This window comes from Pleuronectes platessa, chromosome 10 (assembly GCF_947347685.1).
Source record: "Pleuronectes platessa chromosome 10, fPlePla1.1, whole genome shotgun sequence".
NCBI lineage: Eukaryota > Metazoa > Chordata > Actinopteri > Pleuronectiformes > Pleuronectidae > Pleuronectes > Pleuronectes platessa.
In genome coordinates this window covers 26,411,954-26,438,719 of record NC_070635.1, presented here as the reverse complement: position 1 = coordinate 26,438,719, position 26,766 = coordinate 26,411,954, and the positions used below count along the sequence as shown (strand labels likewise).

The following is a 26,766-nucleotide window of genomic DNA, read 5'->3' as shown; positions in this document are numbered from 1 at the left end:
GCCTGAGAGGATCATTCATAGTTTTTCCTCCAATGTGAGGACAAGAGATTTTAATGCATAAAACTCATAGGGTCTCCTAATCCTACCACTAGCACAACAGCAGCAGCTGTATGTGAACCCCAGTGACCGCTGGTGAATTTACTGAGGTGTCTGTTGATGCTGTGACAGATTTGCACCTTTGAACAGACATGATGTGCTGAAGGTCTTTAAGTAGCTTTGTTCTACACCCTGCATTCACCCCTCATTCACTTCTAATGCCTCAAATTAATAAAAATGGAAGTGCTACCTCTGCTTCTACTAGTGAATGAATAAACCTGACTAAAAACCAGTTAAATTTGTATTTACTATGGAACAGATCTAATGTCTTGTAACTCTTCAACTAAATTGCCCATAACAGCCGACTGTTCCAAGAAGTGAACCCAACAATCGTTTTACATATTTTCCATACTGTTAAATGTTTGACGTGATATATTGGGATTAAGTTGTGTGTGCATAAGTCATAATTAGTGGTAATATTTCATGAAAGCCACTTCTGAAACCTGCATCATTTTAGTACAATGATTATTTAGGGAAACAGAGAGGAAAAGCCAGAGTGGAAGGAAATAACAAATACATGAAAAATAGGAAAGAAAGAGATTGAAGCATTGAGACGAGCTGTTCAGACTTTCAGGGAGAAGGTTACAAAGGAATAAGACATGAATAGGAGTAGGATGAAACATCACACAAAACATTAAAAAAGAAAGATAGGGGGAAGGAAGGGGGAGGAAAGAAAGGAAGAAATAAGGAATGGAAGAAAGAAATATATCAGTGGGTTATGAAGATTAGAAAAATAAACATAGGATGAGGAAACAAAGTAGGGAGAGAAAAGAGGGATGTACAAAAAGGCTACACCGAGAACAGTCATACTTTGGAAAGTGTTTTAGAAAAACACAGAGGAGGAGGGAGTGAAATAGAGACCATTGATACAGCCACATCATGTTGACTTGGCGCTGCATCACCACTGACTAAGCAGCCTCATACGCTGTTACCAGGGAAATGCAGGCATATGCACTAATCAAAACAAAAAAACTAAAACCATATTTTGCAGCAGTGGGATGCTCCGCAAGTCTCTCCTTTGACAGAACATGAGGTAACTTGAGGAAGTGATGGAATTTAGAGCTGTGTCATCTAGGTGTGGGTATTTCGGGAAATAAGCAAGCTATTTTGAGATACAAACACAAGCACACACATACACAGAGAATCGTGCACTCAGTTAACAAAAATGCCTGTATTTAAATGAGGATAGTTTTATGGATAATACTCCAATTGTTTGTTAGGTAAAACTCTTCTGCTCACAAATTAATCAGGACAGCCGAATCAAAATATCGTACATGTTTGAACATTAACATTAAAAGGCCATGCGTAGGAGTGAATGCATTTTTAAGATTGTTTGAAATCCGCCTTCCATCAGTGAGTGTTTAGTCTGTACATTTTATAAACATGCAATCTGACAATCAAACTCATTTTATGCAATTGTTGCCCGAGTTTGCGAGTGAGCAGGATTTGAATTCCTATCACCTGCCCTATTTTCAAAGTCTAAACTACTTTCCTTCATTTTATGACAAAGGAGTAATCCTTTTTTGAGTTCTTCATCAGACTCATTATAGTATTGCATTAGGGCATTAAAGCGTCATAATAATTATAATAATACTGTACCTAACAACATATTAACTCAGTATTTATATATTAACCTGTTATATCTTTCCAGCTTAAATAACAACTACAGCAATAATATAATTTTGTATAAGACACATCTCTTACTGTTGATTATAAACTGTATTATACTATCATAAGTTATGCCTATTTAGCATTTATTGATTGAAGTTATTGCAGTTTAAATCAATTTTAGGCAATGATATCGGCAAATACATAAACTGTTTTAACCCCTCAGAGATATAACATGAATGTTGGCCCCTACAGGGAAACTCAATCTTCTTGTGGTATTTGTAAGAGTGGTCCTCTTTCGCCCCAGCCCACGAGAAGCTTTCAATTAAGTGTTCCATGAGTGAAAAAAATTCTCACTGGAAAAAAACAGGAGGGACAGAGAGACAATGAAAGAAAATAGAAGTGGGGAGTAAAAGATCTGTGAGATTTTGCAGCGGGCCCAAACCACAAGAAAGTCAGGGCTGAATGCATGCTGGACATTCCCTGGGCCGACTCTCATGTACTTGGAAAAAGCAGACTTTTTCAAGACAGGAAAATGATTTCAGCTGTGTAAATTGACAGTGGCCTTGTAGCTGAAGATGAAGAGGGAGAAAGAGGGGAAGCCTGAAGCACTGTGTCATAATTCCTGCTTGGTAAAGAGGCCCCTGGGGACCTTCTCCTTCAGGGAAACGAAATTTAACATCATATGATCAAATGAAGCTGTGTTAATTGTTACCAAATGAATCTGGAGGGGAATATCAACTTAGCTCTACAGCTTTACAGTCAAACTGGTTTATTTTGAATTCTTTGAAGAAATATATCTACACTGCATTATAAATACACAGTGTACCCGAAACATGTTGAGGCTGAAAGGGAAGTTGGGGAGGTTTGAAGTGTCAAAAACAGTGTTTGTAGAAGACTTTCAAGATATGCTCAGGATATTTACACATGCTTGCTATTTTACCCTTCACTCTACCCAGGGTGTTATTACAGTTAACCCTGGAAAGTGTGAGGTAATCATTTCATGTATAGAAGACAGAGAGAGCCGAGCTGCTTAGGTCAGTCATTCACTTTTGAGAAAGTGTGGCATTAGTGGTGAGCTTTAAGCAGAATTGCAACAAATGTCTAGAAGGCGTGAAAGAAACTATTCATTCCTATAGCTTCATTTGGTTACAGATAGGGCTTTTGAATCAGGTGACTCAGAATTGTGATCATCTGAAATTGGAGGGCAGATGTGAACAGGGAAGGTGGTGAGATAATGCATGGTAAGGAATGGAAGAATGAACACAGAGAGCGGTCGGACATAATTCCTGGGTTTCACTGCAGAGAGGGAAGTGGTGGTTTTTGGCTTCTGTGTGCAGAGTTTAAGGGGGTGAATGAATGTGGGTGTATTTGTACACATGACCATGCCTGATGTTAGTGTTTGTGAGAGATAATACATATATGTATTTTGTGTACATTTTGCATGTAGAGTATTTGGTAGAATGCACAATTGGAGGTGAATGCGGGACTGAGTGTGGGCAAGTTTTTTGTTTGCAAATGCACATGTGCCTGACTGTGTTAACTGCATGCCTGTGTATGTCTAGAAGGCTGCACAGTGGTATGTGTGTTCAGGTCAGGGCTAAGCATCTTGTGAAGCAATCTACTTGGACACCAGAGTCACAGAGCCAACAATATTACTGGCCAGTATGGGGTAAAATTGCATGGCTGGTCTAACAGTTTTCTTTTGTAAAATTCTGAGAAAAACTTAAGCTTATTTTCGATGCCTACAAGATCACCATTTATCATCTGAGATGATATAAAATGGCAAACATGTCAACAAGATAAATGTAGGCACAGTTTCCATGGTAATGTAGAAGTTAGCTGTGCTAACTTGTACCAAAACAAACAACAAACATTTCAGTGCAGTACACTAGTGGGGATAAAAAAGTACCCACCAAAAGTCCCTGCAAAACAGTAGCTATGGTTACTGATCAATACATTCTTTTCTCCAGTACATCAAATGAGTAAATGAAAGACTGTGAGGAAGACATCTTGGGTACTCTGGGAGAAATCTGGACATGGTTGGAAAGAGTGTGGTAGTTCTCTCAGTCTTGCCTTGTTGGTTACACATTGCCCGTAGGCCTAGATCCCATCTGCCTCCCTGCTCTATACACTCTCTCTACATATGACACTTCCACTAACTGAAGGCAGAAATAACGTCTAAAGTGGCCTCTTGTCTCCTTTTGTTGTCCACCTTCCTTTCTTCTTTTTCTGCATTTTACATCTTGTGTCAGCTCACTTGCAGCTGCACAAAGCATTAGGCACCACTTTTATCTCCCTCATTACATGTGTTTGCCAGCTCCATATCTGCCCATTCACACAACTGCTCCCTCTCTCTCTCACACACACTGTGGGGCTGCGGTTTAGAGGCAGTTATGACACAATCCAGATTATTTTAGTTGCCTATAGTAGGGAAATGTGTTTTGCACTGAACTATTTCTCTCAGAAGTCTAGATTTTTCCTGCCGAGCAATTTGATCCACATGGCATGGGAGGCTTGTGTCAACAGTTTTGTGTTTCAGCTGTAGGGCCCAGCAGAGCCCCAAGGTGTCACTCAATGCACTCTGTCATTACAGGGGCACCTTAGCCACAATGCAGCGCTGTCAATTGTTGTACCCCGAAAATCTCCCATGAGACAGCAAATATCATGAAGGAATGAACGTGCACCCATGTACATGCACATAGACACCAAAAGCAGATTTTCTGGAGTGTGATTGAGGTAAGACAAAGTTTAGTGGCACCCTTAATGAACGGTGGTCACAAGTTTGTTGTTGTTCTTATACAACCAGTCAGCGGTGTGTGCAATTTTGAAGCATAATGTAAAAAAGCTATGCAGGTGTGATCGATTTAAGATAGATTTCAGTGTGATGAGGTTTCAAATATGACACTTATGATGTAAAACATCATCTTGTATTAGAGAAATAGGACAAGCATATAGTATAAGCTATCATAAATAAACACAGGAGAAGGTAGTAGTAGTAGAAAAGTTGTAAAAAAAAAGGTTTAAATAATATAATTATTAATATGCTATGCAAGGGATATTATTTGCTTCTGTGGAACTTTAATGTTTTGCATCAATTTAGAAATGAATTACATGGCTTAATAGTTATGTGTGATGAAATATACATCATTTTAAAACTAAATACTAAATGTATCCCTTTAACAGAGCCTTAAATCCACAGTTTTCATCATTTAAATATATATTTACCAGTCAACCACAAAAACAAAAGTCTCACAAGTTTCAGTGGGAGGAAAACATGTCTTACTGGTAGATGTCTTTTCGCAGCACAGTGCGGGTCAGTGGGTTATCGGCCTGAGGAGCCATGCTAAGGGAACCCATCTTTAACACCAGGGTGTCCTCTTGTTTCACTTGGAGATCTACAGAGAGAGACACATAGACACACACACACACAAACAGCAGTTTTAATAATGTCTTTCATGAATTACTAAAAATTATTATATTGGGCTATGTGTTCACTGTGTCTTACATGGACTTAATAGTGCAGCCTTACTACCATTAGTCATTACAATTCTAAATGAATAAATAAATTTGCTACAATTATTTTATATTCTGTAGGAGTGTATAACTGTGGTTGTCTCTTCACAGCCTCAGATATTTATTTTTGCAAATGTCTCGGAAAAATATCAAAACAATATGGTTGGTCTGCTATGTCTTCTCAACCATGACAGGGACTAATTTATAAATATCCCACAGTCTTGAAAACAAAGCCTGTGACATAATGTTGTCCTATTGTTGTTAAATGTTACCATATGTAAACAAGTGTAATTCCAAACGAGACAAGTAGTTGTCTGACCTGATGCTGGATCTTTGTCTTGTACTCCAGGACAGAAGACCCTGATCACACTGGTGTTGATGTACATGAGAGGCAAACACCGAGAAGTCAGCATGTGGCTTCTCATTGGCTGGCCAGCAGACTTCCCACGCTCTCTGTAGCGTCTTGGCACCCTTGCCTACAACGACATGAAGTCAAAAGTACATATCATTTCACAGGATCTTAACCATAAGCTTTGTTGTTTTTTTGGCTGGTTCAAATAGGGAAATTAATCCTGATCATGAAAATAACCTAATAAAATACATTAAACAATTTAATTAAGGCAAGAAAATAAAAAATAAAAACATTTCTTTCCAGCAGTTACAGTTGGTTTTTAGAACCAACAGTCTTTTCTACCTGGAGAACCCCTGTTACAGTAGCCAGTAATGGACAGGAGAGCACAGCATCAAAAGGCTGGGCTGTCAGCAGGATTTCTCTGAGGAACTGAGGCGAGCTGTCGGCCAGTGGATCGCTGGTCAATCGCTGGCTGGCAGTAGTCCCACTACTGCGCGTCGGCCGCTCAGACCGAGTGGTGAGTTTGTGACGGACATTTTTGGTGACAGCCTGAGTGTAGGTGATTGACAGGAAGCCGTGCTGCTGGTGAGAGCCCTCCAGGACTTTGGATGCCGTCTGACCAGTGGTGAGACAGGACAAATCACACTCATGAATTTTCAACACACAGAGCAAAAACCTCAACTGTTCATTGTTAATTTTGTCTGATTTCTGTGATGATGGTTAAGCTTGGCTAAAAAAAAAATCACTATATTTTACATAACTATTCAAATCATGATACAGATCCTTTTGGTAGATTTAGAAATTTACTCTTAGCAATGCCCTATTTAAAATTTGGAATTTCGAAGGCCAGGTTTAGATGTACCACTTGCATTTTAGTATAATTTAACCTTAAAACTCAGCCAAAATAAAAAAAGACACACCCTCTGTGTAATCCTTTAAAAAGTAAAGCTGAAGTTACTTGCTATACAGGAGGGCTTCAGCCAATCTATTCATTTTCTTTGCAGTAATTTAGATTGGATCAAGGCCTCAATCCCTTTAGAACAGGGTATTAATGGAGATGCAGCTGTTTTCTTAGGCTGACTTGTTTAGAGTTAAGTTAGTTAAGTATCATTTAAATACCCATTAAAAGACATTCATTCACACATCACTGTGTGATTAAAAGGAAGGTAGATTTGTTTGGGGGTAAAACCTGCAAACATCCATTAACAGCGGGCTTACTACCTGTCAATAAATGAAACTATTAACTGAAAAATTGCTCAAAGTATAAAATAATGAATTCATTTGGAAACATACTTGTAAAAAGTTAACATTTAAAAATGTTGTTTGAATTCAATTTAGAGCACTAGTGTCTCAAATATCTCTGAGGATCAAACATCCCTTTTCTTTTAGGCCACTGTTGATGGAGGATATGCAGGATCAACTAAAAAGAACTAGTGGAATCTTACAGGAGGGAAAAAGCCAGAGAAGTGGCTGAAAGATTCTTGCTTGCTGATGGGTCGAACCAACACAGTGCGTCTGTTCAGTTTGTCAGTGCAAGAGAGGACCACTCCTCCACAGCTGCCTGAGCTCCGAACACCATCCTCCATACTGGAGGCAAGGAGAGGGAAAGAGGAGGAAGAGAAAACAGAAGTAGAGAGGAGCAGAGACGACAAAAAGACACAGGAAAGGGGAGAAAAGGAAGAAAAGCATGACACATGGAAGAGTTTTTGGAAAAATCAATGACAGAATAAATTAAAAAGTGAGGATTGGTCTCATACTATCCAGCACAAATAACACTAGAAAATGTGTTTAATTCTAGGGTGACAAGTGTTTTTAATAAAAAAAAAAATTCCATCTTAGACAAGATTTAAAAAAAAGTTGTTTAATTGTATTGATTGTGTAATTCAAGAGCGTAACTAGTTGAACAATGTCCAATACAAATTTAATTTGTTAGGTACCAGTATAAGACCATCTCCACAATAAGATTTCTTCAACAAGAGAATGGAGGCCTATGTCAAGGTCTCCTGCCACAACCCCAGCGAGGTCCAAAAGACTAAAGACCCCTTTCCCAGTATTGGTTTAAGTTTTGGATCCCACAGATAAGACACAAACGCACACGAGTGGTTGTCACCCAATTTTCTTTGCTTGATTATTTAGCCAATCAGAGCCACTGGAGAGACAGGGGTATGACATTTTATATCTATATTTTTCCCATTTTCCTCAAAATTATAAGGTATGGTATTAAGGTTTAAGGACACAGAGTTATAGCCAAAACCTTTGTTTCCTTATCATGCCTCCTCTGTTTTCCTGTCTGTCCAGTATCAGCAGAGATGAGTGACCTTGATTAGAAACAGCAGAATGGCAGAGGCACTGTATAAAGAAGCCTAAGGCTGCTATTGCTGCTGTGGCACAGGCAGAAGCCTCACCGCGGCTGTCTCCTTGCACTGTAGAATGAGTCCTTCACTGTGGCCTGAGTGCCAGTCATGCCCTGGCCTAGAGAGACAGACACGGCCAAACTTTAATTGGGCATCTGGGACTATTAATGCTGCAGTTGCAGTTCCTGATAATATCTCTTTAATGGCAACAGTACTTACAAAGTTACATTTAGATAAGTTAACCACAGACTGATACTGACATTCTTATCGAAGTTTCACAGCCTAGTGGCATGCATCAAATTCAGCATAAAATAACAGTTTCCTTTCTAATTGAGAAAATTCTTTGAGATGGTGATAACATTTGCAGCATGTGTTTTAGTTCAATAATGTAAAGTTATGATTTGTAACATTAGATTTCTATGTGTTCATCTAAGCAGAGAGCACCTGTAAAGAAAAAATGAAATGAAGTTAATGAAAACAGACACAATAACTCAACATAAAAACATACATTATATAAAACACACTGACACACACACACAAACAAACACACACACACACACACACACACACACACACACACACACACACACACACACACACACACACACACACACACACACACACACACACACACACACACACACACACACACACACACAAACACACACACACACACACACACACATACACACACAAAAGTAAAAGTCACCCGTCAGAAAATGTCTTAAAGTAGCTCATATTAGACGGAATAATAAAGACTGAACTGAACCGAGCTCCTGCATGAGCACCTTGATAATTCTAAAGGGAATAAATGGATGGGGAATGTGGTCGCATTGATTAAGTCCCTGCCCTTTGTACACACATCGCCACTACCCATTGGATGGTTTAGTGAGGTCCTCGGATCGGCCCTGCCAGAGTCGGTCACGGCCCTGGAGGAGCGTGGAAAAGACGATCAAACTTGACTATCTAGAGGAAAACTCGTAACAAACGTAGGGATTATTACCGGTACAGCCTGCTTGACCCCGGTTGACCAAGGCAGCCGGTCCAACCTCCGGACGCTTTGATTCCCCCCCTCCCTCTTCATTACTCCTCAACAGAGAATTACAAGTTCAGTGAGTGAGGAGTGGGCTTAGTTGTGAGCATGCATTTTTGCATGTATCACTTTCTAGTGTTTGAACTTTATGTTACATATTTCTGTGTCTATGTGAATATTTCTGTAATCTCACCACTTGGCTGTAACAGTAACTAACACATATGGACCCCCCACCAGCTCATAATTCCTCTCTTCTCTCTTTGCTCCCATCCATGCATCCTTCGCTCCCAGCCATTTGCAAAACAGCTGGAAGACATCAACTTCAATCTGTGTGTGATGCTCCTTGGCGCGACTAAAAGGTGAACTGTCACCGAAGCCCCTCTCTCTGGGTAGGGTGGGGGTCGTCCCTGCATTTCAGAATAGGTAATGGTACACCTTTTGGCAAGACCTGCCTAAAATATGAAGGAGAAGAAGTTATTGAAAGTTTGGAAAACCAGAACTTCCAACAGGATAGGAAACCCACAGAGTTTAATATCCAATCACTCCCTCGCAACCTTATCGCATTTTAATTTACATCCTCTGCTCCATGCATATATATATATATATATATATATAAATATATATATATATATATATATATATATATATATATATATATTTATATATATTGTATTTATCAACTCCTTTGTCAATTTACTACCCTCATTTACCCCTTTACTGTCCTCCTATTTTTGATACAACAGGGTTTTCAATTATATATTTACCTCCAATATTTGCCTCCTCTATCTAACTTTCCATTTATTTACCAAAAGTGAGATAGCTAGGGCTAGATGAAACATTTTGTCTGTCAGGTTTGATTTAATCGGACCCATTGCACACAAAACACCTGGGGTGGGTGATGAAATACCAAACAATTATCTGTTCAGAATGATTAATATGGACTCCAGCCTCTGTGGACTCGCTTGTATATGTGGATGATACAGATTAGAGTGGGCCCTGAGCCCAGAGGTCTTTCACTGTGTCCTAAACAGCCATGACTATAACCTGGCGAGGATGTTGCATTGTATCTCCCTGCCAGAACTTTGGTTTGTTAAAAGTATGTTGAGAACACGTTGTTAAATGCACATTAAACTGAAATAACCTAGAAATTAGAAAATTGACCCATTATCTATTTGGGAAGGCATAGGTCTACTACAGAGATTAAGGTTGGCTCTGTCTCAGAAGCAATTGGACACACACCTGTGAGAATCGAAAACTATGATATGACCCACAACACTTTCACACCCAAAAAAATTCTAATAACACACATTATCATGGCTTGGGGTGGTTCTACAAACTGTACAAAACACATGTGGCCTGACAGACGATAAATAAGATGACTACAATCAAACAGGGAGGTCTGTGAAATCCTTGCTAGACAGTCAGGTTCAAAGACAAAACAATCACCTGAGTCCCACTCTGTCCTGGACCTAAAATACCTAGGAACAGGCTAAGTCGATTTTAAAATCTGGCAAATCAGAATTAATTTATATTTTCAAATCAGTGGAGAGAACGCTGATTGCTAATGATGGAGTTCAATTTGGGTGCAGCGCCCAAGAGGTCCTTCTTCCTGTCAGTGTCTGGCTCAATCAGAGAAGGAGGCACTTATAGGAACATGTCTAGGCAGGCAAAGACCTGAAAACATAGCGAAACACTCTCCAGTCCGCTGGATGCAACATGGTGGATTGCTAGATCGCTGTTTCATTATCTCCTCAGATTAAGACATGGAGAATTGCCTCCTCTTGCCTCTCTTCCCAACAGAACATGACCTTAGGCACGTACACAGTGCACACACTTGGAGCTGCTGACTCCATCACAGATGTATGTGATCAAGGCAAAGACAACGAAATACAGGGAGGAAAAAAAGGGATTTAGATATGGAAAACGAGGCCCCTCCAATCAATGGCAAGAATATGTGCGTGGGGCATGGAAGAAGATCCAAAAATCTTTAATCACAGTTTCAATGTGCTTTAATAATTTCACCAGAGCTAAATTACCCCATTTTGAGTGGAGCTTGACGTGGGGAGAGACTACCATAAGGATGTAGTGGAACATCGCCCGGTGGTTTTCCTCCCCTAACAATGTGTTAATGTTTCTGAGAATTTATTCAGACACCGCAGGCTGAGAGAAAATGAGTGACTGACTGAACTCTTCTGCTACGTGAGACACAGTTGGGCCAGCCCGCAGCCTGTTCAACCCATCCGTCTAGTGACTAGACTTTAGTCTGTTGGTCCATATGTCTGTCCATCTGTGTGTTAATCTGTGGTCACCACCACAACAGCTGTCTGGGATGACGATGACACTGAGGTGATAATCCCCCAAAATCACCCATATGAAGAGTAGTGGAAACAGACAAAGTGTTAGTGGTCTTGGTGGTAAATGTGTGTGTAAAAGGGTGTGTGCGTGCGTGTGTAGACTCTGGGACTGTGAGAGCACATGCATGTTGGGGCAGTCACCTCATGGATAGAGAGACTGCCCCTAAATTGAAATCATCAGCTAGTTTAACATAATTACTGGCAAGACGGCATGGATTTGTGTGTGTGTGTGTGTGCGTGTGTGTGTGCGTGTGTGTGTGTGTGTGTGCGTGCGTGCATGTGTGTGTGTGTCATTATCACAAAATGTGGTCTAGAAGACATTTACTGTAGCAGGGACTAACCCAGTGATTGAGTTATTTTAGTTTTTGTCTGTATCACCAAAATAAAATGACCGTTGGCAAGATACAGTCACAAAACTTTAGAGTTCTGTAGTTTATATTACATCTCTGGGTTTTTGATGCTGATATTTGATGGACACAGTAAAGAAAGAAAGGAAATGTGTCGAAAGAGAGTAAGGGGATGACATGCAACTGAGGGCTTTTCCACCCACGTCAAATGCTCACTAACCACTCGACTGCCACGTCACCCCTCAAGGTGAGTTGAGATGTGGTCTGAAGATGGGTGTAGTCTGACTCATGAGTACTAAGTACTTGAATAATAATGCAGTAATGAGAACTCATGGGTTATAACATTAAAATGAGCCAAAGCAGGATTGTCGTTAGTTAGAAGGGACATTGTCATTTAATCCAAACCTGCTCCTGAGTTTACTCCAAGTTAAGTAATAACCTAAATATATATGTGGATATGTTTACATTTACTAGATGTACTGTACCTGCGTCGGTAGTGGTCGATGTTGAAGCTGCCAACTTTACATTTGATTTTTGTATAAACATCCTGGACATCTACGGAGGCACTCAGGTCTTCTAGTTCACTGATGACGCAGATCTCTGGCAGAGACACACATAAGACAGAAAATCATGTTTTCTGCATTGCAATATCATTAAGTGATTCACAACGTAAAGGCATTCCCTTCATTAAGTAGCCTATTTGTGTTTTGATCCTTGGTTTGCCAAACTGTGAAAGATGAGATGGTCTCCCATCTCTTTTAGCATGGTGAGTGGCCAAACTTATACTTGGCAAACAGGCAGCATAGTAGAACGTGGAATTAAAGAGAGAAGTGTCATATGTGAGAGTGAATTTCATTTCTGTGAGCAACAACCTGCACTGCATCTAACCCTGTCCAGGTCCCTGATACAACTACTGTGGTCAGTTTCTGCACAGTGTTTTTTTTTAAGCGAATCAAGACTCACAAACACACCTATGTATTCATAAAAATATACAGTGCCTTGCATAAGTATTCACCCCCTTTGGACTTTTCTACATTTTGTCATGGTATAACCACAGATTAAAATTTATTTCATCGTGAGTTTATGTAATGGACCAACACAAAATAGTGCATCATTTGGAAGTGGGGGGAAATATTACATGGATTTCACAATTATTTACAAATAAATGCATATGCATATGCACTGTTGAGTGCATATGCATTCACCCCCTTTACTGTGAAACCCCTAACAAAGATCTGGTGCGACCAATTGCATTCACAAGTCACATTTGCAAGTCACATAATTAGTAAATAGGGTCCACCTGTCTGCAATTTAATCTCAGTATAAATACACCTGTTCTGTGACGGACTCAGAGTTTGTTGGAGATCATTACTGAACAAACAGCATCATGAAGACCAAGGAGCTCACCAAACAGGTCAGGGATAAAGTTGTGGAGAAATATGAAGCAGGGTTAGGTTATAAAAAAATATCCAGAGCTTTGAACATCTCTCTGAGCACCATAAAATCCATCATAAGAAAATGGAAAGAATATGGCACAACCGCAAACCTACCAAGAGGAGGCCGTCCACCCAAACTGAAGAGTCGGACAAGGAGAAAATTAATCAGAGAAGCAACCAGGAGGCCCATGGTTACTCTCGAGGAGTTGCAGAGATCCACAGCTGAGGTGGGAGAATCTGTCCACAGGACAACTATTAGTCGTCTACTCCACAAATCTGGCCTTTATGGAAGAGTGGCAAGAAGAAAGCCATTGTTGAAAGGGATCCATAAAAAATCCCGTTTGGAGTTTGCCAGAAGCCATGTGGGAGACACAGCAAACATGTGGAAGAAGGTGCTCTGGTCAGATGAGACCAAAATTTAACAGTGTTGGGCGAAAACCCAACACTGCCCATCACCCTGAGCACACCATCCCAACAGTGAAACATGGTGGTGGTAGCATCATGCTGTGGGGATGCTTCTCTTCAGCAGGTACAGGGAAACTGGTCAGAATAGAGGGAAAGATGGATGGAGCCAAATACAGGGAAATCCTTGAAGAAAATCTGATGCAGTCTGCAAAAGACTTTAGACTGGGGCGGAGGTTCATCTTCCAGCAGGACAATGACCCTAAACATACAGCCAGAGCTACAAAGGAATGGTTTGGATTAAAGAATGTTAATGTCTTAAAATGGCCCAGTCAAAGCCCAGACCTCAATCCAATAGAGAATCTATGGCAAGACTTGAAGATTGCGGTTCACAGACGGTCTCCATCCAATCTGACTGAGCTTCATCTTTTTTTGCCAAGAAGAATGGACAAACCTTTCCATCTCTAGATGTGCAAAGCTGGTAGAGACATACCCCAAAAGACTTGCAGCTGTAATTGCAGCGAAAGGGGGTTCTACCAAGTATTGACACAGGGGGGTGAATACTTATGCACCCAACAGATGTCAACTTTTTTGTTCTCATTATTGTTTGTGTCACAATCAAATTTATTTTGCACCTCCAAAGTACTATGCATGTTTTGTTGATCAAACGGGAAAAAGTTTATTTAAGTCTATTTGAATTCCAGTTAGTAACAGTACATAATGGGAAAAAGTCCAAGGGGGGTGAATACTTATGTAAGGCACTGTATGTGTGGGCCTCAAATCACCTTGTGTGCAGGCAGGCAGACCCAGCCTCAGCAGGCAAAGTGAGTAGGCTTTGAGAACTGATTAACTTTGCATTGAACCTAGCCTGTGAGCTTAACTGCTGGTTCACTCTCATTGTTTCCACTGAGAAAGTCCCACAATCACATACTAGCTTGGAAAAATGGGCTTCATGCGTGTGAAACTATGGTTGGTGTTGTACTGTGCCCTATGGTGATTCTAAGAAACACAGAAGTTCCTAATGGCTTATTAATATTGAAACACAAGTCTTGTCAGCTTTATGTGGATAATGTGTGGAAAGAACTCTCCCAAGTTGTTAGATACTCAGAAACTCATATTCTCAGAACATTGCATTGATGTATGAGTTTTCTAAATCCAGCATTGGAAACGCTTGTCTCTTCATCTTAAATGGCTCATCTTAAAAGAAGGAAAGTGTAACACTGACTCGTGCCTTTTAGCAAAGCCTTCTAACCTTCCAACATATAATAGCATAACAATATATCCTCGAACCATTAAATCTACAATTGCTTTTTTTCCTTTTTGCTATTAAGCCAAAATCCAAAGTAATGCCTATTTAGGATGTGTCAAGGTAAAACAATCTCTGTGAGGCCCTACACAACATTCCTTTTACACAATTCAACTTTAAGCTGGATGATCTGGTTTGCAGATGCTAAATAGAATTGTAATATCTCCAATTTAATGTATAACTTGCACAAAATTGTGAGAGAAAATGGTTGTTTTGTCTGGGTTAATGTACCTGTGTTTTTGGCAGTTGGGTCAGGAGCAAATAGTTTAATGGTGACCTTGGGTAACATCCACTGCATCCAAAGGCTAACCTTCCCGCTGGAACCACCGATACTGCTTGTTTTCTGCTCCAAAGTCACTGTGTCGGGGAATGGACTGTTGTCCGCAGCAGGTACTGAGTCACCCTATGGAATCAAAACAAGATCTGTTTAGTCAAGGCTGGTAACCTGGTTACAAACTGAAAATATGCATATCTATAAAAATGAGGTGTTATATAAATATGCTATGCTTGAATTCTGTATTCAAGTGATGAACACCTTGCAATGCAGTTAACATGATGAGAGGTAAGTCGAACACTCAAGGAAAGACCAAAATCAAAATTCGTTTTGAAAAACACGTGTTTCAAAAATACAAATGTTACTTACAAACTGGTATATTTGCCTTCCATCTGTTTGTTTGCTGTCTACTTGTGTGCATGTTTGACCATGTGTTCAGTAAATGTGTGTGTTTGAAAAGTGTTGTTGCATAGCATGTAGCCATAACAAAGCAACCACCCGCAATCAAGCCCTCTAGAGAGTAAATGACATCAGTGTCTGGTGAGCAGAGCTCCCCTCAAAGCTGAGCGTATGTGTGTGTGGGGGGGCATTGTCTGGAGCTGTCACTGATGTTCACCCCAAACTAAGCCACCAGCATCCATATGAGCTGCTTTCACTCAAGTGAGCCAAGACACAAACGTCTTGCAGCCTGAGAAAATAGGAAGTGAAAACCAGAGGTGGGGGGTGAAGTGGAGGCAAGCAGGATGCGGCGGAGGAGGCTGCCTTCTATGAGCTCTCATCTCATGACTAGGGGTTTGGCGAAGCACGGGGGACTTTTTTATTATTTCTTCCGCTCTCGTCCTGGTAAATCTGTTTTCCAAATATATATCTGCCTGGTTGACTCAGACAATATGGCAGTTTTGCAGGATTTCACTTTTTCCACAGTTTCTCCCATTGCAGTGTTGTAATGATAGATTGTGTCATGGTTATCGAGCCTGGCTGTGGTTGGTGAGGTGGTTATCAACCATCTCAATTAGAAAGCACAGCTGCTGGGCTGATTACAGTGTTTTAAAGAGGATCCAGATGAGGAAATTATGTCCTCTTTCCATAAGTGTTTTTTTTTAAGGGAGGGGGGGGGAGAGATTCATTCATTTGTGTAGTTGAGGGTGGCTGACAGCGGAGCTCAATAACAACGACAATAGTATAAGTAAATTACTGATTATGTCAATTCTAAAATAGATTCAACTTTACAAACAAACCAGACACTAGTGTATATGCTCCATGCACCGGCTCCAAAAGAAAAATCAAAAAGGTTTTATCTTATCTGTTCAAACATTTTCTTTAATATTTAATATTTTAAATCTGTGAGCAAAAAAAATTGTAAAAAGATAAGGAATGCACCATGAATACAAGCATCAACTTTGACTCGAGGACATTGAAAGAGTGCTACCATATTTTAAACAGCTATACCCGAATTCAGAACATATCTAAATATACATCTATCTTATAATCCCATGTGTATGTGTAATGCATGTCTTGAGAACCATTCATCTTATTGGCTTCACATGTTGTGCATTGTTAAGGGCACAGGGAAGTGCAAAGATAACACATTCAATATTAATAAACTTTGAATAAACAGGCGACCAGCACTGTGTAGCAGCAGCGGCTGGGACTCATCAATGTATGTGATGACGACAACAGCGCGTTCACAACAACAAGGAAGACAACTAATTCTCCAGCCTTTTGTTCCTTATCCGCTGTGCAGCTCCCGGGTTCTGAGTCCCGCAGCTTGTCTTTACTTGCTGCTGCTCAGGAAAAGAAGCTGCCACCGACCAAGCAAACAGCCCACTCCAAACAGGCATGTTTACAACACAGACTGCACTAGTATTCATAACTCCTCAAAATGATCTAACTTAAATTCTGTACAGACAAACGATAAGAATAACAATGCTGAATCACTTTATAACTCCAGAGACAGCAGTCATTTCAATTATGTGCCTTTCTGTGTAATCTTACGTTTCCATCGTTTCCATGGAAGCAAACAATCAAGGTCAGTGTATGTGTGTGTAATAACTGTGACTGGCAGTGAGTAATATGAGCCAAGCACTAACTGTGTTCAGTCTGTCTCAATAAGAGATATTTTAGTGTCAACTGCCATTTGAGAACTAATTGTTCCTGAGTTGGAGTCAAAATATAGCACTGCATGTGTGTATGTGTGCATGTGTGTGGTTAGGACTATTTAGTTTAGAGTTCTGGCCACTTGGTTGGATTAGGCTATGTAATGTCAAGTATGGAAACAGGAGCCAGCCGCTGACGAGTTGGAAGCCCACAGTGTACTGTAGCGTGGTTACATTAGAGCATTGAACATGTGACTGCTCCTAATTTCCAGCCAGAACTGCTGCTGTCACTTTACTCTGTCTCATATACTGTGAACTGATTTTACCACAGGAAAAAAACATGTTTAAACCCTGAATTAAGGAGCCTTTCCCACTTGAATCATGCGAAAAATAGCTAAGCGTACTAGAGGTGTGTGGACAGGATGTGGATCGTAATGTTCAAAAATATTCAAATATTGGGTAAATCATAGCTGCTGGCCAGTTCGAGTTGTCACCCTAGCTACTACCAACCACACGTTTGGTCACAGTAATTTGATTTGTCATATACAGACTTGACATGGGTGGAATGTGTGATTGCTGCTTTGAGCTGAAATGATAATTTGTGTTTGTTGTATGTGATTGCTATGTTTTCTCTGTGAGCTGACATAAACATCACAGCATCGTGTAAGAACCTGTTGTGGCTGCACATGATGCTGTTGTCACAGCTGAGCAAAAGTTACATAGTTAGCACCCCCATCAAGGTGAAGCCTTGAGGAACAGATGTGATGATGTGGTGTAGGTGGACTCTGGTACGTTCTTAAGCTGCCAAATTGGGGCCCCAAACACACACAGAGACCCACACACACAGTGTAAGAGGGAGCTATTTTCCCACACCTCTACAAGCCAAGTTGTAAAGTATACAATTTAATTCCTGGGCCTCTGCGCTGTAAACGGGCTGACGATCCGGGTTTATTTTCTCTGTGGAGTTTGTCTTTGCTCATCAGAGAGACCCAAACATTGGAAGACAACAGCAGGCTGGGAAGTGTCAAAGAAAGATCGAAGAAAAGGCCGATTAACAAAGAAGAGTGGAAAGATAGTTTTCAGGAAACTAGAAGTATGGTAAAAGTTTGGAGAGTGTAAAGGAGGGCTGTGGAGAAAAAAAATATTAAAAAAAATTGAATGATTAGTACTTTCAGAGGAGCCTTTTTTTTTATACTTTAGTCAGGAAATAATTTGTTCAGGCTAGGCTCAAGTTCAGATTTTGTTGACAAAGGCAGACTAAGGTTTATGAGAGAATGCTGTGAACATTGGATAAATATGAGAATAGAAATTAAAGCTTCGATGAATAGAGTGGCATGTAAGGGACAAGAGACAGACAAGAAGAAAAAGAGAGAATAAACAGTTTGCTGCATTAACTTGCAAACATATGTATATGAAAGTGTAATATAATATTGGTTTGATAAAATAGCAGAGGAGGAAATAAATGTTGTGAAGGGGTTATCGTAACTGAGCCGGACAGGGGGTTGGGGAGCATTGTTGGAGTGACTACTACTGCTGAGATTTATCAAGCAGCTCCAACATTCTTGCTCAATCACTCAGCCTCCCAGAGGACTAAACACTTCTACTAGTGTTTGTACTTAGTTAAACAATGACAAGTGGGCAGGGGTCACTGGCATTGTCAGAGATGCACAACACCACAGGACCTTTTCTGCAGTACTGAACTGTTGCAAATTCGCTGGGTTTACAAATTATGCTTATGACAACACATTCATGTTGATCACTCAGAAACAAATGTTGACACATGCAAACTGACACATTAAACACTGAACTAAAATATCCACACTGTATTGCCTTTGAGGGCGGTGTGATGGTTGTACTATGATGCAAGGGGCCTCACATTGCAGACAGGGCCCTGCAAGTGACACCCTGGGCTAGTTGACATGCTTGAGAAAATAAACACTAATTAAAATCATATTTTTATGCATTCTATATTCCTACTTCACACAAGCATACACATATTACAGAAGGCGGGGCGCTACAACCCAAAGGCTATGGACCCCCAGTTTGTCATTGTTGCTGCTACTGTAGGGTAATAACTAGACAGAAGAAAATACTCCTGCTATATTAAATAATTCTGGGGTAATCATTATTACCTAAGGACAAGAGGAAAAGATAACACTCATCTTTTGTTGTTGCCCCTTAAAACGTTGACTATAATTTGTTCCATTGGCTTTGAACATGTGTACATACAGCTATACTTCATACTCTGGGTTTTTATAATTTATATGGCTGAAAAATGTAAATACAATTTATTGTTCTTTCCCAAAGTATGGGGTTGGTTTATTCTCAATCAAGCCCCAGCTTACATGAATCAAAAAGAGCTCACAGCGTATCTGGGGTATCTGCTCTGGGTAAGAAAAACTAAAAGAAACATAAGCACTGAGGAGATTTTTCCAGCCTTGAAAAACCTTCCCAAACAACACAAATTCACGTGTTAGCGCTGACTCAGCTACTCATAACAATAAAAACTAGACCCAAAAACCATAAATCAGCGGCAGAATTATGTATACAACAAAGGCTGACATAGCATGTGTTACTGTATGACTCACGGCACATTAGATGAAAAATAGACTGATAGATTGGTGAAGTCATCGTAGATATATAGTCAAGTAGCACATCAAAGGAGCGATACCCAAAAAATGGACTGACAATGAGATAAAAATTCATGCTTTGATGGTAGTACAAGTTTTTTTCATGAGAAGAGTCTGCAACTTAGATGTACATATGTGAAACTTGTAGGTTTAGGAAGAAAACAAACCTCAGTGGGGGAGCCAAAATCTGCAGAGGGACTGCAGGTGCTGGTGTCAGGCAGGGCAGTGCCAGCACTGCTGCGAATTGGGGAGGATGGTGCAGCACCAGAAGGGGGTTCTGGGATGCTGGATGTCTGACGCAAGATGCCATGCCTATGAAGACGGGCCCACGTAGAGCTCCAGCTCAGGAAAAGCTCATACAAGAGCTGAACCTGAAGAGTGACAGAAATATAGGGAAAACAACATAAATTCAACAAGTTAGCTCTTAAACTGAAAGAGCAGGCTCTTGACCAAAGATAGGAAGAGCGAGAACTTTAAGTCACAGAGATATATATACAGTAGTATCTTGAAGGAATTTTGTACTTCACATTGATTGGGGTCAAATGTAGTGTAATGCAAGAACAACTATAATACAGGATTATAATGCAAGGCAAGCTACTATTTCTAATCATACACATATCTATGCATAAAAACAGACATAACATAATATTCTTTTGACACATGAAGTCTACTGTGCCAACTGAGTGCCTTAAAAGATAAACCTAACACACCAGAAGTAGTCTTTATATTTGAAAGCAGATCCAAATGTATTTTTTTGCCAAGGTCTGATTCAAACAGCTGCACTTTGGAGTTCTCATGTAGTTCTGCCTTCTGAGGCCATTAGCATGATTTTGCTTGGCAGCAATATCGTTATGTGACACTAAACCTAGTTAAAGTTGAGAGAGGAGAGCAGGAAGGAGGAACTATTTGCCATAAATGGAACACTAACCTTTCCCACTTCTTTCACTCTCCAACACTATTACTTTGTACTTGTCATTTGGAGAGACCGAATTTCACCAAAATAACATAAAACCTGTGTTCATGTTTCCATTCAATGGTCAATTATTTCAAAGGCCCAGCATGCTCATACATGTGCTTCACTGTACAAATTTGTTATCCATAACAACAACTTCCAAAGAAACACCCACAGAGGAAAGTTAAGTTGTGTCATCAATTCCCCTTGAAAAACTCACCACAGTTAGGAAAAAACTGAAGGCTCAGCGTCAAGTGTTCTCAACTATTTATCATGTGTACACATGAAAAGAGGCTTTGGTTTTAAAGAACAACAAAGCCAAAAACAAGATTGGAAAACATGAGGGAAGGTGGAGGAATGTGATGTGATGCCTTCAGTTATTCATGCATTCACCCAATGTTTGTTAAAGTACAGAGACAGGGAAAGAAAGGTAGAAATGCGTCGCTCTTTCTCAGTGAGCTAATTTTCAAGAATCAAACGCTTTGATTCTGAAGCCAAATAACCGCCAGACCCCAACTACTGTGTGTCCCTCAAAAGTGTAGGTGCACCATGAGGACACACACAAAATAGCTTTCCCTGCTCCAAATACATTCGGATTGTTATTGCTCGATCACATACGCAAGTCTGTTAGCACACACATTACAGAGCAGCCTTCCATAAATAAGAATGAATTAAATAAAAAGCAGCACAATACATTACAGCTAAGGCATTTTAAATATATCCAGGAAGAGCTGATAACGCCAAATCTAGCAGCTGTGCAGGGACAGGGCCAACAGCTGTGGGCCATACCCGACCAAACTGCACTGCAGGCAGGACCGATATGACTCCCACCCTCTCTGAGACTCTGGATTGTGGAAGTACAAGGCCTTGTGCACTGAACCGCAGATGCGGAGGAAGAGAGTAGAAGTAAAAGTGATGGTCAGATATATACTGGAGTCTGGAATCAATAAATGATCTTTGTTTCAGTGCATCTTTTAGTTTTATGACAGTTTTATGGAGGAATGGACTCGATGCTGATGCCGGATATTGACTCAAATAGGTGTATCAGATGTCAGTGACTATCAAGCCTATCCAAGTGGACAAACTATTAAAATCAATTTAATGTTTTTTCAAAGTTGACATCTATGTGCCCACACTATGTCATGTGTAAGCCATAGGGGTAGACAAATTCCCATGACGCACCCCAACCTGTAGCAGCAGATCCTTACCGCACCATCCTTTCCCTTTCTTGCTTATACCCCTGCTTTCTCGAAGGTATAATAGGGCCAATTGGTTCACATCAGCTACTGCTGTCAGGCTGGTAGGTAGGTCGGGCCACACACAAACAAACACATTTGCATGAGCTCACAATACAGATGCCACAATTTATCACTAGAGGAAGTGTGCAGAACATTTGGTGGGCTTAGTCCTCCAGATAACTTTCATCTGCAGATCAGGAGGCCTGATAGGCTGCAGTAGTAAAAACTGGAGACTGTACAGAGGCTTCTGCAGTCATTCATAAATACACACAGATGAAATAATCATCAGAATCAGAATCAGAATGTATTTATTGCAAAGTAGGTTTACACCTACCTGGAATTTGCTTTGGTATATAGGTGCATACAATGAACATAAAACATAAAAACACAATCAGTAATACACATGTAAAATAAAAAGATATAAAAGATATAAAAAGTAAAGTAAAAAGTAAAATGCTAAATGAGAACGCAATGCGAATGCAATGTGAATGTGCAATATGCGTGTTTAATGTAATGTGTGTTAATGTAACACAGACTTGAGGCGTGGGGGCGGGATAGGAGTCCAAGTCAGGTGGGGGTCCCGGGCCTTGTTGATAAGGCCAATTGCAGCCGGGAAAAAGCTGGTCTTATGGCGTGAGGTTTTGGACCTGATGGACCGCAGCCTCCTGCCGGAGGGAAGTATCGCGAAGAGTTTGTGAGGATCGGCCACAATCTTACCTGCACACCTCAGGGTCCTAGAGGCACACTGGTCCTGTAGAGATGGCTGATTGCAGCCAATCACCTTCTCACCAGAACGGATGATATGCTCACCAGGTGGTGTTGGAGGAGATGAGGATGGAATCGAGGATGCAGGTGTAGAAGTGCACCATCATTGTCTTTGGCAGGTTGAACTTCTTCAGCTGCCGCCGGAAGTACATCCTCTGTTGACCTCTTTTGGTGAGGGAGCTGATGTTGGGCTACCACTTGAGGTCCTGGGAGATGATGGTGCTCAGGAAGCGGAAGGACTCTGCAGGGTCGACTGGGGAGTCTCTCAGGGTGATGGGGTTGGGAGGGCTGGGTTCTTTCTCAAGTCTACAACCATCTCCACTGTTTTCAGAGCATTGAGCTCCAGGTTGTTCTGACCACACCAGGTCACCAGATGGTCAATCTACCACCTGTAGGCGGACTCATCCCCACCAGAGATGAGCCCAATGAGGGTGGTGTCATCAACAAACTTAAGGAGTTTGACAGACTGGTGACAGGAGGTGCAGCTGTGGGTATACAGGGAGAAGAGTAGAGGGGAAATAACAAAGCCTTGAGGGGAGCCGGTGCTTATGGTCCTGGAATCAGATAGATGCTTCACCAGCCTCACGTGTTGCCTCCTGTCAGACAGGAAGTCTGTGATCCACCTGCAGGTGGAGTCAGGCACACTCAGCTGAGAGAGCTTGTCCTGTATCAGATCCGGAATGATGGTGTTGAAGGCAGAGTTGAAGTCCACAAACATGGGGTAGGTTCCTGAGGAGTCCAGGTGCCTGAGGATGAAGTGAAGGGCCATGCTGACTGCATCGTCTACAGACCTGTTGGCTCTGTAGGCAAACTGCAGGGGGTCCAGGAGAGGGTCAGTGATGACTTTGAGGTGGAACAGCACAAGGTGCTCAAATGCCTTCATCACCACAGAGGTCAGGGCGACGGGTCTGTAATCATTTAGTCACGTGATCTTTGTTTTTTTGGGGAAAGGGATGATGGTGGAGGTCTTGAAGCAGGCTGGTACGTGGCATGTCTCCAGTGAGATGTTAAAAATGGCTGTGAACACCGGAGACACCTGATCAGCACAGTGTTTCAGGATTGATAGCGAGACAGAGTCAGGCCCGGCTGCTTTGCGGGGGTTCTGTCTCCTAAAGAGTCTGTTGACGTCCCTCTCCAGGATGGAGAGAGTCGTCAATGCGGTAGGGGGAGGGGGGGGCTTTAAGGTGGGAAGTTGTTGAAAGGTGCAGGCCTTTGCTATGGTGGGGGAGGTGCAGTTGATGGGCTGGATTGTGGTGTCACGGGGATGGTGACGGACTGTCCCATTGTCTTTCAAAGCGACAGTAAAACTCATTCAAGTCGTTGGACAGGCGTGAGTCGTTAGTGGAGATGGGGAATCATGCAAATTGTCAGCATTAATGTGCATTTATCTGAAGATAGTTTATATTAAAGGTTCACAAAAATGACATTTTGAGTATGTGTGTTAATGCTGTGTGTACATGTGTACAGATGTGTGTGTGTGTTCACAGAAATGCAGTACAGTCATCTGTCCAATATCAAAGCAAACTGTTGCTGTTTGTGTGTGCATGTCTGTGGTCAGGAACTGCATCTACTAGTCAAATTCTATTTTCTGATATCCACATGAATCATCGACACATATGTTAACTTAGATTACAGACCAATTTTGTGTGACTAACATTAATCAAAAGGTAAGTTTGTATTTGAATTTGTTTAAGGGAATAGGAAGAATAACTGATCAAAAGTTAACACAATTTCTCGCATAAGTGGAGTTTAGTTTCTACATTCTATAACTAGAATTTAACTGACCCACTCTGTTCTAATATGTGACAGTGCACTGTGGGTGTTCTGAATAAAAATTAAAGGAACATGTGTTTGAAAGCAAAAAAGATGTAGTTTCAGAGGGAGTGGGTGCGCTCAAATGTGTCTGCAAAAAAACGTGGGAGAATAACAAATATTATACTGGCAGTAGTTATTAAAGAGCTGCTGCACGATTTGAAATGGCATTCACTCATAACCCTCCTTCAGGTAGAAATTTACAGTGGAGAGATAGAAAGAGGAGCGGCAACCAGATGGGAAGAGGAGAGGAGTTGAGAGAAGAGAGGAGGAGAAGAGAAGAGAAGGGAAAATGATAGGAGAGGAGAGGAGAGGAGACGTTTTAATTGAGCTCAAATGCTAAAAATGAGCCCCAGTCCTGCTCTCCTCATGTCCTGGACAGTTCACCACTAGATCAGACATTTCATTTGTTTCTGGTCCAATTCCTTTCAATATTCCCATGGCCCATCACTGTGGTTGGAGACAATTAACAGTGTGACCACTCAAAAGGTCTCCCCAATTAACAAACAAATTTAACTGCAAATTTGGTTCAGCTTATGTGTAATGGTAGACATAGATGTGATTACATCCCAGTAAGAACACAATGGAAAAACCACACCGAGACCTAACCCGCAGACATACATGTTCTGTATCCATTTTGTCCATATTTGTCATGTTCTCACCAAAACATAACAAAACATTGTAAAAATGCAATGATGTTAAGTCTTGCAATTCCCTGCTCTCCTTCACTCAGACCTCAGCATGTTTGACCAAAACAAACAAGGCAACACTCTCTTGTTTACACTCTAATTTTCTTGAAAATTATACAAGGTAAGAAGATGAGGCAGTTTGTTTATTGGAGTCAAACTATATCAGAAAATCATGCAGAAGCAGGGTGTTCCTGCCAGGGTCTGTGTGTTCATATTTCAAGTTTACAAGGGAAAGATTTGTATATATGTGTAACTCTAATCACTACTGAGAAGAGATTCAGGACTATCTGGCTGACCTGGGGGTTGGAGCACTTGACGTGGACGGGCTGCAGATCAACATGTAGACAGACTACAAATGAGTGCCTTCCTTCAGAGCAGCTCTGCAGCTTATGGGAAGTGACAGCCAGTGTAGAGGTACAGCCCATATGCTCCAAAAGGCTCAGGCTTTGTTGCTGCCCCAGTAGTGTGTACACGCTGAACTGACTGAGGCTTATTGACCATGGGAAGGCATCACCTGGTAAAAGTTGTGAGAGATAAGAAAAAAAGGAGAATATATAAAAAAACAGGAGAAAGGGTTGCAATGGTGAGAGAATGATCATGATTATTGCAAACTAACAGAGAATGACATGACCCTCACATGAAGGGAGAGCTAAGATTATATATCAAGTAATTATTTAAAGGAAGACAAAGAAACATGCAAGCAAATTTAAGGGATATTTTGAAAAGTCAGCAATGCTAAGTATAACAATGACAATACAATCTATATTTCCATTCACCTGTCAAAGCCAACTGTTAAAAAGTTTCATGGAAACATTGAAGAGCCATGGAGTAGTATCATGTCTCAAAAACAACCTTTTTTCACCCAATAAGCAGACAGATTGTCCCACACAATATAAAGTGAAGTTGTAGTGTAAAACTTTGAATTTGAGACAAGATGCCACCCTGGGAGCACTTCAGAGAAGGGAAACTTGTGCGTTAGTGCAGGGCCATGCACCATGGGTAGTACTCTTTTATCCAGAGCATTGAAAATGAGAGATGAAGAGCTTTTCAAAGTGTAGGAATGAATTACTAAAAGCTCTGGTTGTTAATTTCAACGGCAACATTGACAGGGCTGCTGATGTCAATGTTTTTGCTGTCGTTTTTCTTTCTCCCCTGTTTTTAAAATCTGTATGCCCAATACTGAAGTCATTGAAAAGGAGGGTGGCCCCTTTTTTTCTCTTCTTCTAAAGAGAAAACACTGCTCAACCATCTGAGTGTTGCCTGTGTTAACCGTAGCAGGTGAGCAAATCACATGTGCACGATCTATTTCTCAAAGTCGCTCTAATTAAGTTTGTTTGTCTTTTGTCATGGTAAATGAGTAGTATTGGGCCAAAGGTTTGTTCAGCGTTGAAAAATCCATAATGATGATGAATTTACATTATGTAGCCCATAACTATTATGAAACAATGAATTTCAATTATTAATAAAAGTCATAAAACGTAGGTATACTTTCCCCTCCCATTGGAA

At 40.8% G+C, this 26,766-nt stretch overlaps 1 protein-coding gene across 4 annotated transcripts in view; it reads right to left on the bottom strand.

Annotated features, from left to right (window-relative positions):
• LOC128448952 (intermembrane lipid transfer protein VPS13B) overlaps nucleotides 1-26,766 on the bottom strand; it is a 325,941-nt gene that overhangs the window by 137,292 nt on the left and 161,883 nt on the right. For 2 of the 4 annotated variants that reach the window (XM_053431840.1, XM_053431839.1), the window contains exons 24-31: nucleotides 25,557-25,774; nucleotides 19,972-20,175; nucleotides 15,036-15,207; nucleotides 12,146-12,260; nucleotides 7,018-7,159; nucleotides 5,915-6,187; nucleotides 5,540-5,696; nucleotides 4,991-5,102 (exon numbers count right to left, since the gene is read on the bottom strand). In XM_053431840.1, coding sequence (XP_053287815.1) covers nucleotides 4,991-5,102; nucleotides 5,540-5,696; nucleotides 5,915-6,187; nucleotides 7,018-7,159; nucleotides 12,146-12,260; nucleotides 15,036-15,207; nucleotides 19,972-20,175; nucleotides 25,557-25,774 — 1,393 coding nt within the window. Of the gene's footprint in view, nucleotides 1-4,990; nucleotides 5,103-5,539; nucleotides 5,697-5,914; nucleotides 6,188-7,017; nucleotides 7,160-7,977; nucleotides 8,045-12,145; nucleotides 12,261-15,035; nucleotides 15,208-19,971; nucleotides 20,176-25,556; nucleotides 25,775-26,766 lie in introns of those variants that run through there. The other 2 variants (XM_053431841.1, XR_008339824.1) reach the window with 2 other exon arrangements.